Here is a 16,469-nt window from a genome sequence, read left to right as displayed (position 1 = left end):
ACTCGGGCCGATACTCCTTTCTTATGAAGGATATGCCTGGCCATCATCCACCAAGCTACCGCTGCGGTCGTTGCCAAAGAAGTCATTTTCCTGAAAAAAGACCTCGTCCTCTGTGGTATCACCCGCGGCAGACCTTGACGGACTCCGAATATCCTCAGACTCGGAGGATGACAGGGATAGCGCGCGCTGTAATCGGCTCCGAAAGCTTTGTCTGTGATCAGTGTACGGAATTTTTCGAATTCCAGCCATGATTGCACCTGAGTCACGCTAGAATAACGAGCGTCTCCAAATCTGGCCAATGTCAAAGAAGAAGTCGTTCAGGCTCTAAAAGAGAGCTGGATCATTAGATCGGAGGTTGCGATTGGGTTTTGCAAGGCCCATTGTCTGCCATCTGTACATCCCACACTTGCCGCTTAATTTGGAATACATTCTGGCCAATGAGTCACGAATGTCATGCTATTTTGGGTGGGGAAACTTTGCGTATTTGCCACCAAAGTCTGTCTGATGTTACATTATTCAATACCCGGTGGGGCTCGATCTGAGAATTGATTACTATGTTCATTTCCACATACAGTCATTATGTTCAAGGATAGTTGTTTAGAAGTACGAACTGGAAGTTGGTCGTTCTTGCAGCTATGGATGTGTTCGAACGCTGGGAGTCCAAGGAATTCTGAAATACGGAGTCAATAGTTCACAACTCAGACTGACCAATTCGACTTGCCAGAATGGTCCATGGGTCATATCCTAAGCCTTCCCACAAGGTCATAGTTTGACTAAAGTTATCCCACAGACCGTAGAACTTGGCTGGGATCGTCGATCAATCGCAGAATCCTGAAATAAGATTTCGATGAACCATGGAAAAGGTCGCTCGGTGAGAGAATGCGGCTGTCATGAATGATCCTCGAGGAAAGCTTATCTACAAGCTTCTGCTCCACTTGCTTTTTAGGTTGCTTGTAATTAAGCCCTGTAGCCCCAAAGAAAGGATGACTAGGGCAGAATCACCAACATCTCGGTCGGAACATAGATATAATATTGCAAGAGAACAATTCTTTATTATGAAGACACCCTACATTCAGCGTCATGATCAAGATGCGCAAGGTGATTGAAATAAAGTTAAGGGCCGTAGGAGTGCCGGCCCACAATGTCGACCCTTGTTCGGGAGCCAATCGATGTCTCTGTTCTTGTGCAAAAACCGGAGACATTTTACGTAAGCTCATGTGGCTTGTCCGTAATTGGCATATTTTCTACAAGCCATCTGCTAGAGATATCAATCTAGCGGTCGAATTGGGTAGATGGAGAGGATGTGTCGGGCTTAAAGAGTATATTTTCTACGGGAAGGTTTATGCAGGACAGAAGACATAGCTTCTAGAACGTTCTACAGACCAGATAGACGAGAGCAGCTTGCCACAGGAGAACATACTCTCCTGTGACACCAACCAGGAGAACACAACCATGGATCGGGGTTTTAGCCTGCCATTCTGACACCAAGGTCTGCGTGATATTCCAAATACCTGCCCCCACCGACCTCCTAAGCAACAAAGACCTGTTCCATCGGACACTGACGGCCGTCAGGATTGGGCTTGTGGATCGTGTCTGGACCTTTGCAAATATTTCCAATTTCTTCTCCGGGCCACAAATAGAATCTCCTTGATCTACTGTCCCATGGGTCGTCGCTAGGATCTGCATCGCAGAACCGTACATGCATCTGTCTAAATTCACGCATGGTGTTTAATTGGTGCAACCGGTGCTTCATGTGTCCATGTTCTCATCAAAGTGTGATAGTAGCGTTGCAATATCGCGAGGTGGGAGATGATCGACGAGGAACCAGCTGATGAACCTTGGTACTGAAATGACTCACATGGCAGTCCTGGAAAGTAGGCTCCGCTTCCCATTCTGAGATCTGCAACAAGGTCTAGATCTTCTCTCTATTCTCCGCTAAAGAAGGATTATCATCATGCTGGATTTGGGAATTTCGACGTGTCTGTGCCGCCACGTAGCAAAAAGCATAATGAAGGCAGCATTAGTTCGCTGCGGGCAAGCACAGGAAAGCACGCAGGAAACCAGCATTTTATTGGCATTCGAGCAGCGCAGGCACTAGGCAATGGTGTAGAAGCAATGGGGTCTGGTCATTCCAAGAACCTAACCTCGTTGCATACTCGCTGTGATAAGGCTGCAGCATTGGAGATTGGCCGATCCATGCGGTTTTGTGTATCCTTGGAAATTGGAGCTCATAACGACCACCCGCCGCGATACTTTCGCGGCAAGAGGTAAAACAACAACACCACTATGCTCGACGTCGGAGATAAAAACTGGGTCATCTCGTAGCCAAGCACCCGATGGAATGAGCCTCAAGAGACACCGGATCTACATCGCTGGTAGGTACGTTCTAGCGAAGTAATATCTGTCTTTCCGCAGACCAACGCAGATGGCAGGAAAATTCTTGAAGCAATGGAAATCACGCATTATATACTTTGGCAAACGACGTTCAAATTGTTGTCGATCTTAAACACAATAGGAAGAAAAAGCGCTTTGAAGCCCCTCTCGTAAATTTTGGGTTATTTAGCTGACATTGTCTTGGAACGTGACACGCTTTTTCGGATACCGTTTGTTCGGCAGGGATTGGGAAGAGACGAGCTCCTTCTTGAGATCTTGCACCTCATTCTTGAGAACTTCGAAGTCAGCAGCAAGACTTTTCAGCGTTATCGAGCGCCTGATGACCTTGCTCTTTCTCGCCCTGCTTCCATCTGCCAGCCTATCTCTTGTATACAAAATCAGATTGCAAAATATTTGAATAAAGATAAATGAGGCAGGATAGACAGAAAGCATGCAAGGTGGGTGTACTTACTTCATTCGCCCGGCAGATCTGGAATCAGTTTGTTAGAAAATTGATAGTCAAGGCAGCACATGATAGTGGAGGTGTTTGCTTACTTCTTAGTCGAACTTGCGCGCCTGTGCAGCCCGGACGACGGATCATCGACTGTCTCTGATTCTCGACTATGTTTAATTGAACCCCCGCTGCGGCACCTGCTGCCATGTTGATTTTCTCTGCCAGCTAGTATGCCGTCACGTTCCATCTGGATTGAGGCAGTGGATTCAGTTTGGCATTCATTCCCAGTCCGATTGAAAAGATTTCGTTCTTCCAACATTTTTACAACTTGAGTAGTATATTTGCCAGGCTGATGCGGCAAGTCCATGGTTCTTTGGATTTCAACGAAGTTTGGAGAGGAAACAGAAATGTCTCATGAGTGGATGAACTTCCACAGAAAAGCGAAGTCTTATTTATATTTCAAGCGCGTTGAGATTTTGATTGTAAAGCTTTGCTAATCCAAGGAAACGTGGTCTTTGTGCCACTTTTTGCCCAACAATTCCTCAAAGCATTCCACCGCAACAAGCGTAGGAATTCGACACATTTGCCTCCAGTGGGGCCAAGGGTGTTACTTCTTGGCGAAACAGGCCAACCACGGGTACAATCGAGCGTGACTGTCGGCCACAAAGCCCAGAACACTATTTCAGCGTTGTCAAACATTTCAATTCTCTTCAACGAGACGTTGGCCCATAACCAGAATGATCTGGTGTAGAGGGAAAGCGCGTTGAGCGATTTAATTGCAATTTCAATGATATGTAGGAATCATATTTTTGCGGCGTTGCTTTCTTCTCAACAGGTGATGAAAATGGTTCACCACGCTCAACGTAGGATTTTGAGAGGAATGAGTCCAGGTCGAGACTTGACTCTGTAGGCCATAAAGTCTCCAAACATCAGTTCAACGTCGTTCCGATCGCTTCAACGCCTACCAACGAAATAGTTTTTCTCGCTACCATCTGCGCAACTGGTTCCTTGTTAGAGACGTAGCCGAAAAAAATATAAAAGGGGCCGGATTCCCAGCCCAAAAAAATCAGGACTTCGGTCCTCACACTCCGATGTGTCATGGTGCCCCTCTCGTGCCTACGGGCCTGAGAGCTTCCGTGACCACGGCTGTCGCTGCAACGAGCCCAGCGATGTAAGACTTGCGCTCCCTCACAGCCAATGAGCCCTGTGACTGTAAGAATGTGTTTCGCGGGATGGGCTCCGCGTCAACAAGTGTGCTTCGCAGGATAGGTCTGCGTCAACAATAATCCTCGCAGGATGGGCTCTGCGTCAACAAGTGTGCTTCTCGGGATGGGCTCCGCGTCAACAAGTGTGCTTCGCAGGATGGGCTCTGCGTGAACAAGTGTGCTTCGCGGAATGGGCTCCGCGTCAACAATTTTCCTCGCAGGGGGGTGCTGCGAAACCAAGGACTTCAGAGCTTCCGTGATCACGGCTGTCGCTGCTCCGAGCCCAGCGATGTAAGACATGTGCTCCCTCATGACCCTCTCACGGCCTTTCACAGCTAAGCTTCCCTATCAATTCCAACTTCATCCACTTAAGAAACTGACCATATTTACGCGGTATCTTGATGAAAAATATCGAGTTCTAGTCCTCAAAGCTTTTGGGTGCAATGAAGCGGATGGACTTTCCTCCGTTAAAAGACTCACAGACACCACGCCACTGTCACACTATCACACTATCACATTATCACACATTATTGCTATCACAGATATCACACTGGCACAGGGTATCACAGAACTGCATCTACATCTGGCACATGACACCCACCATCTGCAGAAAAGCCCGAAATTACCTCCTCGGGGTCACTATTCGGAGGCCACCTCAACTTCCGAAGAGGAATGCAAAAACAACAGAACAGACACTCTTGGACAGACGAGGAGCTGAACATTCTCTCGTATCTCCGATACGTCCGCCGCTGGCGCTTCAAACAAATCCAAACGTCATACTTCCCATCACTTTCCCCGAGTGCACTCTTAGGAGCCTACTGGCGCCTGTCCACTAAAGACCGCATACGCCGAGCATCGGGGATCACTATTCCAGTCACCTCTCCTCGCAACACTGTGAAAGACTTCCAAAGTGCCTCCAAACCTCAACCCGCGTGTTCCAGTATCGAACAAGAGCCAAGTCACCATATTTGCCCCATCTCTGGCGCTTCCTATCAGCCAGGAAACAGCGTTGAGGCTTTGGTCCAGGCCCCACCAAGCCCTGCGGCCGGAGGCGAGCCATTTATATACAATAACAGCAATATGAGCCGCTACAAACTCCGGCCAAACAGACCTTCAACCTTCCCGCAAAGGAAGCCACGATATCTAGTTGACCGGCACCGTTTCCCTCGCTTCTTTAGATCGTATAGACTCTCTCGAGATCTCCACGGGCTTCCAGACAGGGACTATACTCCTCCATCTCGGACGCCTACACCAAACTCATCAGACCGTAGCCTTTCCATCGTTTCGAGCCTCCCCAGTGCGGCATCGAGCCTTGAACTCTTCGGCTTGGAAGTGCGTTCTCTTCACTCATCAGATCGTGAATCGGTTTCCTCCGATCCGCCCAACGACATATCCAGCCCAGAATTCTTCAGCTCAGAAGAGCGCCCATTGCCAACATGACTGAAATCGCGAAATTCGAGCAATTTGGAATCAATACGTTTTATAATGGGATTCCGATACTGGATAATGCCAGTGACTGGTTTAGGTGGAATCAGAAGATCAATGAGTTCATTCGGATATCTGCCGTTGCCGACGATGGAGCGACTTCACAGATAGAAGAAGAAGAAACACGGCAATGGACTCACCGCCAAAAGTTCTACTCTGCGATGATCACGGCAAAGCTGACACACAATGCGGCGCAAAGGATCAATGCGTTGAGATTCCTCGAGTTCAGGTGCTCCTCAAGGCAGTTAAAGACAACTTCAAACCAGAAGGCTCTGGCAATATATCTTTAATTAAAAGGAGGTGATAATCCTACGTTTCAACAGCCTGATCTTCAATATTTTGCAAAAGAAGGATGACTGCCTGGCACGCTCGGCAGTGCCTCAGATTTCCCTCTTGCAGAAAAGAGAAGTAAAAAGCCATGCAAAGCTTGAGATAGGTGCTGTCATAATTGAGGCGAGATTAGTTTCATTATAATTGTGTCTGCCTTGAGCAATGCGGTAATAATAGAAAATATGGTAGATTAACCTTTCCGAACCCGATCCCGAATACGAACCCGACCCGAAGTCACACACAATTGCTCTATCCTGAGGATTGAGACATTGTATGTTGTAGAAATAAGATTTCACGAGGGTCCTTAGGCTGACATAAAACCTCTGTTGTGGGTTGCGTTCTTGGGATCTGATCTGCATTGATTTGGTGGTCGCCTACTATGTATCGAGAACGGCTTTCCCATACCCGAACGAGGGTTCCGCTATAAATGCCATGGGGGATCTGGATTTTCAATGATATTACTATTCACTTACATCTCTATAAGCAAACTTAGTCTTTGTATTCTATACAGACTTTTTTTCATAGTATGCCTTCCACTGGCTACTATGCGTATACGCCAAGTTTGATTCCCGCAGTTATTGGAGTGGGTATATACTGCGCTCTCTTTGCTACTCATGATGTCCGTATGTGTCGCTCCCAAGCATGGGATGGCAGCTATATGCTGATAGGAGCCCTGGGTAAGGAACACCTAAGTCCGATTTTAAAATGTCTTCCCGCTCACATTTTGATAGTTCAAGCAATGGGTACAGTGATATTCGATATCAGTTTTACCTCCAATCTCTCTCTTTATTACCCAGGGCCCCACTTCAAGCACACTGGTCCATACTAGGATATCATTCCGCCAGGCTTTAATTCGTCCATGTATCTTCGATAAGTCCCCGTAAATTACGGTAATCTCATCTCTTTTGCCCTAGGTCCCATAACTGGTGTCACCACCTACACTCTTTCATCCATTGTTTCTCGAAACCTAACTGCCGAGACACGCAAGCCTATACTAGAATTTCCCCCGGAATATCCTGTCAGTGCGACCTGTATTGTTTCTTATATGCAATAGCTAGAACACGAGCTTTACTTCCACCCCAGAGCACTTTGCGCTGGAGGGAGCCATTTCTGTGTACGAGAGTTCACAGATATCTGCAATCATGATCAGCGCCTCGGGAAGTTGTTGAACCATATCGTCATCCACCAGGACCTTCAAGCCTTTACTATTGACCCAAATTAAACGAGAGATAAGACAAGGGTCGATCTGCAGTTTCTCCGCAAGCTCGACTTTCAAATTGAGAGAAGTGCGATCCGCTAGGTATATTGCATAATAGCTGCCCTGGGGCTGCTTCCCGCTTTGAGTGAAATGGAGGTAAAAGCATGCAACTGCGATAAAGTAAGTGAATGAAAATCAAAGTTTGCTTTGTTGTGGTACGAACCAGACTTGGAACAACAATTTGCAGGAGGCGAAGAGCTTTGAGAAGTCCCAATAGAGACTTTTGGCACTTTGGGCGGTGGTAGGTTGGCCCTTTCTGACAAGTCAGCCGCTCCTTGGGGGGCCAAGGTTATAGCACGTGTGCTATGTTGATTGTCCAAGAACGCATCTTTCACAGAAGTGCTTGATCCATCTGATAAACAGATAGGATGTAGATCCGGATCATCCTTCACGTTACCACGAAGACTAAGTACACTCACCGGACGGGCCGATGAAAGGATCTCGGTCGTTGTAGCAAGCTCGGCGTGAAGGTCCGTATCCGACATAGGGCTGTTGCACGAACTCTTCGACCACTTGCGCTTATCCTGAGGCCGAATGTCGATTTGTCCACCGTTCATCAAACTGTTGTTGCGACTTCGTCTACCGAAATCTGCACCTGTCTCTCGGTCGATGATTTGTTTGTTGAGCTTTTCAATCCTTTTCTTGACATGTGTCTTGTCATTCGATAATTTTCGTTCGGCGCCGTGATCTCTAAAGAGCTTCATCACACAGTAGCACATTTCTGGCTCGTCCTCCATGGTCTTAATTTCGCCGTCTGGCCGCATCAGTTTCGTTTTTACACATAGCCTAACCGATACCCCTTTCACCCCTTTTAAGCGGGTGAAATCGGTTGATAAAAAATTAAATTTCAGCGGAATCGCCGCCTCATAGACGTTCGCGGTTGTATCAACTGACCAGGTGACACAAAACCCATCAACAAAAGCTTCTTCAAGCTGTATCTGACGAGGTCCCTGATTTCTAACATCGCCCTTAGAAGGATCGGCATACTCGACAGCTGAAATCTTGCCTTTGCGCTCATAGGCTTCTTGCAAGCCTCGGCCTTCTTTCCATAGCTGCCACGATGCATCCGAATTTGACCTCTGGTCTTCTTCTTCGAAGGATACATGCACGAACGTTCGATATTCAACAAGTCCAGCCTTCTTTGAGGGTGGGATAGAATCCACGACCGTGAGGCTGTATGTTTGACCTTTATTGAGGTATGTCACTAGGCTTTCGTTGGCATGCCGGAGCATTGCCGTCGGGGCTTGCAGTGTCACATTATAGCGAAATCTATGAACAAGATTAATCAACAGTATATGTAGCGTTCGTTGGGCCTAGGCGTACTTTTCTCCGTCGCCATATGGCCAGTGCTTGTTGACCTGTGCCTCGGATGTGGCCATGTCAAAGTTTGAACCTGGTTGTTCATGAAGACAATCGGTCAGAATATCTTGATCGGCTCCATCGGATGTGGCGTATCCAAAATCGTGGTGCATGAGAGTCCTCGATATACCGTCCGCCTTTCCAAAATATCTATTGTCACATAGCCAACGTTGAGACTCAGCCAGCGGAGTGAAGCAATCGGGCCCCTTCCAAAAAACCTGCGGAACGCGTTGGATTGATAAATCAAGAGTGGGCGAAATATTTGTGTGCCACTGAATCATTGGAGAGTGGAGGTCTCCTGCGTTACTGTGAGAGACCGTGCCCGACCCTGGTAGATTGCGATCGTGAAATTTCTTGTGCTTTTTGGCATTAATCATCGGTGAAAATAAATCGGGTGCACGGAAATCGTCGTGTTCTGGGGAACCGCTCTCTAGTCTCAACGTTTGAGCAGAATTTGCCTCGTCTGTCCACGTAACATCAATGGCCTCATTGTCATTGTCATAGCTAGCAGGTAACATCGGATCTCCCGCGTCAAAATGAACGCCTCTCTTTCCTCTTTCGCCATGGCAGCTCAAGAGAAGGTCCCCAAATTTCTCCTTGAACTGATTGATGAAGTCGTCGTCTGGTCTGTGCATGGTTTATAATGGGGATGCTGGAATAGCAAGATTTCGCAAATTCAGACACGAACTGAACTGACTGTGCCGCGTTGGAGGCGGATGTAAATGGGAATACTATGCGGGGTTTGTGCAAGTCCAAATTTAAACCATGCTGAGTGGTAGGTACTGCCTACGTCATTTCGCAATACTTCTCTCAGTACCGAGATTACGTTCCTTCCAATAAACTCCCTTAGAGGGGGCCGCGGTAGGTGGGGCAGGCCCCACCTACCATTTCGGGACTACTCTTAATATAGACTAGCGCGGATTGGCATTGGAGCAGGAAATACAATTGAAGAGTGTAGGTGGTCGCACCAGTTTCGGGACGTATTGAAAATGAGTTTCCTCTAATCGTGCCAAGGGCCCAACACACACTCCATGTATGTTGGTGCGCCCCACTAGATGCAAATTACCCACAATATGCAAAAAATCAAATTATCAACCTATGAAAAATGCTATTTACAGATAACCCCCAGTAGTATCTATATACCAATTTCCACCATTACTATCTCTTGCTGCCATTGAAGCTTCATGCTCAGCTTTAGCTAAATCCCTGGCTAATTGGGCCTGCGATTGAGCTTCTAAGCCTTGGCCTACCTTGCTTGTAGGCGAATCAACTTCTTAGCCTCAGCATCCTGCCTTTTGACTATCATCCTATTTGCGCATAAAGGTGATAGGGCCGAGCCCCTAGTACCAAGAAGCGATTTCCCATTTTTTGGCTGCTTTACAGCTGATTTGTGGGATTGAGGGCTCTTCAAACTCTCCTTCACCAGATCAAGCTGCTGGGATAAAAGGGTATTTGCTTGCATACTTCGTTGAATATGCTTTTTCACTTCCTGAGATAGGCCCTCTAGCTTCTCAATGTCATTATTAAGCTTAGGATTAAGCTTATTAACCCGCTGAATTGTATCTGGCGGGGAGTTGGTGACAGAGCTTAGGATAACTGGGGAGGGTGACGGAGTGATAAACCGAAGGGGGGACCCTTGTAAATCCCTCTCACGTAAGGGACTAAGAACAACCTCCGGACCTAAAGGGTAGATACCCCTAGATCTAAAAGAGGATCTGATAGTTCTTTGGGTAAAAGCTTGCTGCCGAACCCCTTCGATAATCCGAAGAAATCCCGCTTTTTGCTAGCACTTCCACCCCACATAACAACCTCGTAATTTGTCGTACGAAAATAATGCTTTAAGCATTGAAAAGCTTTGCCGTCGAGCGGTTGACAGATATGTGTTGTATGGGGTAAAAAATAGGCTGGAATGATATTTTTCTGGGTGCAAAACTGGGTGAATTCGATGGTTGTATGAGAGCCATGGTTATGCATTAAAAGAAGCCGAGGCCTCCCTTTTTGGACCCGAGAAATCGTAGCTTCGTGAAAAGAGAAAAGCCATTGAAGAGCTGTTTCATCGTCGATATAACCACTTGGCGTAGGCTTACTTCGAAAGTCAGGCGTAGTAATATTTTCATACCACTCCTCCATATGTAGACTACCCTTTGGTAAAAACCAGGGTAGCATAACCCAGCCATCTGCGGCAATGCATTCAATGCCTGTAATAGACTCCGATTGACCACCTGTAGCGATATCACTAGTCGTACGAGAAGAAACGACCTTACGTGGCTTTCCTTGGCCGATTCGATACCCGGTTTCATCCCAATTGTAGATCTCGTGTGGGAGGAAATTATGCTGTTTCATAACCCGGGAAAGGTTATTATACCAAAGGAATAAAGAGCCAAAGTCCTCGCTATCAATCCTCGCTTTTTCCTTAGACTTTTGGGTGAGATATTTGAGCCGAGGGGGCAGTCTTTGGAGGAAGCGGTACGCCCAGTTATGACCAACAATTTGGTCCGAACCCGCGTTTTTCAGAAGGCGATTGGCAGACTTTTCAATCAGTTCCGGGGTAGGTGAAGTATATGAATTATCTAAGGATTCGACCCAGGTAATCAATGCCTTTCCCTGAATTGGATCTAAGGATTTGGTTGATTTAGCACGGTCGGAATTAGACTGGCGACCGCGAACCCGACCGCGTAGTTGATAGTACGGAACATCGAATTCACGCACTAATTTAGCGATATTGGGCTTAATTGTTGTATGATAGGCTTTGAGTGCTTCTTGAATTCGCTCCTCGGTATTCTTGATTTGATCTGACATTGTGGTGTAGTACAAAAATGTATGTGAAGTTGATAAAATGAGGAATTTTTTGCATCTTGTGGGGCGCACCACCGGAGTGTGTGTTGGTGCGCTTGGCACGATTATATGCAGCAATTAGTGGGCAATGTAATTGGGTAGCCACGAAATATGTCGTTATTTTGTTAGCATGCAGGGAATGCGAAGCTGCAGATATCCCAAAAGGGGCGAGCCAACGCCGAGTTTAAGAGGAGTCATCAGGTGTAACACGATCAACCAGAGGGTCCGACTGAATTCTTTGAATGACTGAATCTGTGATATAGGCACTGGAATGCATATTAGTACAACATCCCGATGACGGTTTGTAGTAGATAAAACACATACGAAAAGCCTCTAGCGATCATGTCCGGGAATTTGTTGATTAAAGATCCACCGTCTCCGTTGATCAGGTGGATGTAGGTATTGATTTGCTCGGCGGTGGCCGAGTCTTGAAAGGTTACCTGTCTTTATTAGTGAGGTTCGTAGGAGACGAAGAGAAGGTTACTTACAATATATTTCGTAGCCATTTTATCGGGCATGTATGATTAGCGTGGTCTTTTCGTTGAATGAAAGAATAGAGAGAGGCCCAGGTTGCAGATTATTTCTTAGCGGTAATCAGGCTGAGTTTAATGCTATATGTACGTCACTCGGGTTGAACCGAGAATGACGTTTTGCTGCGTCACTGTAATGTGTCAAACCAGTATAGACGGAGCCGTGTATGGCGGGGCCTGTTTTAGGGTAACATTTAACGTAATTCAAGGACTCGGGAGCAAGAAGAATGGTGCCTGATTAATAGTGCGGTACCTGTCCCGTGACCGAATAATGACATAAATCACTCGAGGTTCCCCGTATTTCATATACGAGTGGTCCACACAAACGAGTGGTCCACCCCACCCAAAACCCGTCTAGGAATTAGCACTTAGTCAATTCAACCACCCACCATGCCACCAATTCGCCCCCGAAGCTCTACAAATTCAATAGAGCAAGAGGGTAGGATCTTATTAGCTATCCAAGCTTTTAAGAATCAAGAAATCTCTTCAATTCGTGAAGTGGCGCGCCGTTTCGAAATACCAAAGTCGACTCTCCGCCGACTAAAGGGCACCCCTAACCGCGCGATTTCTCGCCCCCATCTACAGAAATTAACAGAAATCGAAGAGGAATCGCTTCAAAAATGGATTCTCTCTATGGACTCCCGTGGATCAGCCCCCCGCCCTTCTACCGTACGAGAAATGGCAGATCTTCTTCTTCAAAAGCGCGGAACTACCCCGGTTATTTCGGTCGGCGAAAATTGGGTTACGAATTTTGTTAAAAGGCACCCTCTCCTCTCCTCCCGATTCTCGAAACGGTATAACTACGAGCGCGCGAAATGTGAAGACCCGAAAATCATTAGGGAGTGGTTTGATTTGGTTCAAAAAACGATCCTTCGATTTGGAATCGACCCCGATGACGTTTATAACTTTGACGAGACTGGTTTTGCTTTGGGATTAACGGCAACTACGAGGGTTATTACGAGGAGTGAATACTACGGGCGGAGAGCACTTAAACAACCTGGAAATCGAGAGTGGGTGACGGTGATTGAATGTACGAATGCTTCTGGCTGGGTGCTTCCTCCGTGTGTGATTTTTAAAGGAAAGGTCTTCCTTGAATCCTGGTTTAAAGGCCTCCCTTCCGATTGGCGAATTGGGGTTAGTCCTAATGGGTGGATCTCTGATGAAATTGGACTTCGCTGGCTTAAAAAGCTTTTTATTCCTACGACTTTACCGCGTACGAAAGGAAGATATCGGCTCTTGATACTTGATGGTCACGGAAGTCATTTAACGCCGAAATTCGATGAGATTTGTGAGCAAAATGGTATAATACCACTTTGTATGCCGCCGCATTCTTCCCACCTTTTACAACCTGTTGATATAGGCTGTTTTGCGGTGTTAAAACGTGCGTATAGTCAGCTGGTTGAATCAATAATGCGGGTTGGGATAAATCATGTTGACAAACTTGATTTCCTCGAAGCATACCCTACCGCACGAATTGAAGCCTTTAAATCGGAGACTATAAAAAATAGCTTCGGAGCAGCCGGTTTAGTCCCCTTTTTAACCGGAGAGAGTGATTTTAAAGCTTGATATTCGGCTTCGAACACCTACCCCCCTCCCAGCCGGGGTAGTGAATCAAGTCGAAATTTTACACCAAAAACGCCAGCTACAGAGAAAGAACTACGCCGGCAGGCTTCATCAATCAAAGCTTTACTTCGTGCAAGATCTCGAAGTCCACCCAGCCCGTCAGACCGTGCATTAAACCAGCTTGTGAAAGGCTTCCGTCTTACAATGCAAGGTGCTATCTTACTTGCTAAAGAAAATAAGGAATTACGCGCCGCCAACGAGAAGCAGAAGCAAAAGCGCACTCGATCCCGAAGGCAGATACCTGCCGAAGAAGGCCTCTCAGTTCAAGAAGCATCTGCATTAATTACTGAGCCGGTGGAAGTAGTTGAAGCACCCCCGCCCCCGGCGAAGAAGGCCTTCGCCACCTTTACAACCACGAACGAGAGCATTACCAACGTGCGGGCTATGTAAAAACCAGGGTCATAGAAGAGATGCATGTCCAGATAGATACTGATTTTAGTGTATTTAATTTAATGGAGTTTTGGTTGAGATATATGCATTTGAAATTAGTAGGTTGGGTTGGGTGGCCCACTCGCTTGTGTGGCCCACTCGCTTGTGGAATACGTTATGTGTCTATTCTCGTTTATTCTACTGATTGTCGTGGAAAATATCGTTAATACGGTAGAAGTGCATTAATTGCAGGATTGCGTCACGGGGTGAGTCACGAGACTTCGTAATCGAAAGTTGATCACATGTTGACAAGGCACGTCAACGAGAAGAGCCTCCTGGTTACACTCTTAACCCCCGTCTTTCGCATTTTATTTCAAGTTCCAACCAAGTCCTGTCAACTTCAACCTTGGAAGACACCTTCTCACGTCAATAAATTCTGAAGTCGATATGTAATCCGTGTTCGAACCCTTAGAAAGCTCCTGGGAACGACTTTTGACCGAATGCCGCCGCCACATGGGAAGTATCAACCGAGCCGGGAATATTAGGGCAATACTCGAATTCTATACAGTCATCGTCTGCCAGAGCACAATGTTCACCAGTGAACTTCTGCCCGCGAGGACACTGAGGGCCCTCGGTGTGGATACATTCTCTGGAAACAGGATCCTTGGCATATCCGTATGAACATTCGGGTTCTTTTTCGACAACGCATTTCATGTTCTTGAGAACTCCGTGTTGACAAGTGGGAATAGTCTCATAAGAGCAATCGGTGCCGTCGAAGGAGGTCCCGTCCGGACATGGGGCCTTTCCACCAACGCATGTTGTGCCGTTGAACATAGCGCCTTGCTCGCAGGTAGGGTGGTCCTTCGACGCGCACTCGCCGTTGACGAGGGTGTATCCATCCGCGCATTCTTGTCCGGCTAGAAATACACACTTCCCCATGATAAAGCGGAAGCCTTCATCGCAGCGTGGATCGTCCTGGCTGACACAGTTGGTACCTTGAAGAACTGTGCCACTGGAGCAGACAGGATTACCTGTTACACACTTTCCCTGCACTAGTTGGCCAACCTTGCATGCTGGAGTCTTCTTCGTGATACACGATCCATCGCCGTCAAGTGTGCTGCCTGTTGGGCACTCAGGTCTGCTCTCAGAGACGCATCTGGTACCGTCAAATGTCATGGTCTTCCCTGAACACACTGGTCTGCTTGCAGTAACACAGTCTTCACCCTTGGGGTGTCCTTCCACACATGTTGGAAGAATATCACTAACACACCGGTTGCCAACAAGCTTGAATCCGTTCGCCTCGTCACAGCTAGGCTTGTTGTTGCTAACGCAGAGCTCCCGGTCGCGGAGGGTATCTTCTGGACAGGTAGGCTTGGTCTCCCCCACACATTTATCCCGAACCAGATGGGTGTCAGAGGGACAACTTGGTACTTCCTCTGATACACAGAGAGACCCATCTCGTATCAATGGAGGCTCACAAAAGGGTCCCTGTACGGAGACACATCGACTACCTTGTAGACGATATTCGGGTTCACAGAAAGGTTCACTGATGGCTTTGACCCTGCACTTGCCGTCCTGCTCAATTGTGCCCTCTGGGCATTTTCCGTCGACGCCAGGTGCTATGGTACACATTTGACCATCCCAGGAAAGACCAACTGGACAACAGCGAGCAGACCCGTCTGAGAGGTTGGTTGAAATTTGCCCTGTGGAACATGCAGGGCGTTCAATCGAAACACACTCTTTGCCTTCCAAGAGGGACCCTTCCGGACACGATGGCGGTGTGAGAGACACACACAACTGGGTTTTGGGATCAAATTCACCCTCGCCGGCGCATTTTGGTCCTTTATCAGACACACAGTTATCGCCTTCGCGGTGACTCATCTCCGGGCATTGCGGTGGTTCCTTGGAAGTACAACGATTGGCGCTCTGGTTGTACTCCAGATCCCCAGGGCAGGAGGCCGGTTTTTTACTGATGCAAAGTCCATCGCAAGCCTCTGTGCCCTCAGGACATCGAGATCCCTGGTCGCTGATACATACTTTGCCATCGAAATGTTCATTTCCGGGGCAAGATGGACGCACTTTTGAGATACAAACATTTTCACTGGGTTCGAGCGTACCCTCACAGGTCGGACCCTGCTCAGAAATGCAGTTGTTTCCTTTCACTTTCATTGGGGTGGGGCAGAATGGTTCGTTCCTCGATATACAGAGGTCCCCCTCCGGCGTCGTTCTAGCAGGGCATTCGGGTCCCCTCGTGGATACGCACCGGCCGTCCTTATGAATGGTTCCATCTGGGCAGACTGGGACGGCCAGTAAACAGGTTTTGCCGTCGAAGTCGGTCCCGAAAGGGCAACACTTGACAGCCCCAGAATCTTCGTGTTTCAAGGGGACAATATCATCAAGCGTATATCGTGTGCGGGATCGGCCTGGTGCTCCAGCCAAAAACTGTTGAACAGTTGCTGTGCATGTTTGCAAATAGAGAAAAAGCAGCAAGAGTAATGGAAGTGGTTTGGCCATAGTTATTGGTGCCCCAAAGGCTTGGATGATTGGATCTGACCTCAATGGACTCCAAGTCAGAGATAAAGAAGCCTTCTTATGTCTTTAGCTGGCCTGGTATCCCTTCTCTACATCTGAGTTATGTAGGGGTCTCA

At 47.5% G+C, this 16,469-nt stretch overlaps 5 protein-coding genes across 5 annotated transcripts; 2 read left to right on the top strand and 3 right to left on the bottom strand.

Moving 5' to 3' along the window:
• Nucleotides 1–2,559: 2,559 nt before the first annotated feature.
• On the bottom strand, nucleotides 2,560–3,034 carry N7471_013653 (uncharacterized protein; the record flags this gene model as incomplete). The annotated part of the gene is made up of 2 exons (XM_057286372.1): nucleotides 2,560–2,756; nucleotides 2,929–3,034. The coding sequence occupies 2 exons, from the start codon at nucleotides 3,032–3,034 to the stop codon at nucleotides 2,560–2,562; spliced, it is 303 nt and encodes a 100-aa protein (XP_057129697.1).
• A 1,670-nt stretch (nucleotides 3,035–4,704) lies between these two features.
• N7471_013652 (uncharacterized protein) lies at nucleotides 4,705–5,472 on the top strand (the record flags this gene model as incomplete). Its single annotated transcript, XM_057286371.1, has 1 exon — nucleotides 4,705–5,472. The coding sequence occupies one exon, from the start codon at nucleotides 4,705–4,707 to the stop codon at nucleotides 5,470–5,472; it is 768 nt and encodes a 255-aa protein (XP_057129696.1).
• N7471_013651 (uncharacterized protein) lies at nucleotides 5,469–5,807 on the top strand (the record flags this gene model as incomplete). The annotated part of the gene is made up of 1 exon (XM_057286370.1): nucleotides 5,469–5,807. The coding sequence occupies one exon, from the start codon at nucleotides 5,469–5,471 to the stop codon at nucleotides 5,805–5,807; it is 339 nt and encodes a 112-aa protein (XP_057129695.1).
• Nucleotides 5,808–6,901: 1,094 nt separating this feature from the next.
• On the bottom strand, nucleotides 6,902–9,099 carry N7471_013650 (uncharacterized protein; the record flags this gene model as incomplete). Its single annotated transcript, XM_057286369.1, has 3 exons — nucleotides 6,902–7,215; nucleotides 7,269–8,374; nucleotides 8,429–9,099. The coding sequence occupies 3 exons, from the start codon at nucleotides 9,097–9,099 to the stop codon at nucleotides 6,902–6,904; spliced, it is 2,091 nt and encodes a 696-aa protein (XP_057129694.1).
• A 5,190-nt stretch (nucleotides 9,100–14,289) lies between these two features.
• Nucleotides 14,290–16,335, bottom strand: N7471_013649 (uncharacterized protein; the record flags this gene model as incomplete). The annotated part of the gene is made up of 1 exon (XM_057286368.1): nucleotides 14,290–16,335. The coding sequence occupies one exon, from the start codon at nucleotides 16,333–16,335 to the stop codon at nucleotides 14,290–14,292; it is 2,046 nt and encodes a 681-aa protein (XP_057129693.1).
• Between the last annotated feature and the right edge of the window lie 134 nt (nucleotides 16,336–16,469).

The sequence above is a fragment of the Penicillium samsonianum genome (genome assembly GCF_028829775.1).
Source record: "Penicillium samsonianum strain IBT 33392 chromosome Unknown utg000009l_segment0_segment0, whole genome shotgun sequence".
In the NCBI taxonomy this organism is placed as follows: Eukaryota; Fungi; Ascomycota; class Eurotiomycetes; order Eurotiales; family Aspergillaceae; genus Penicillium; species Penicillium samsonianum.
The sequence above is the reverse complement of the archived record's forward strand: the minus strand, read 5'-3'. Positions and strand labels throughout refer to the sequence as shown.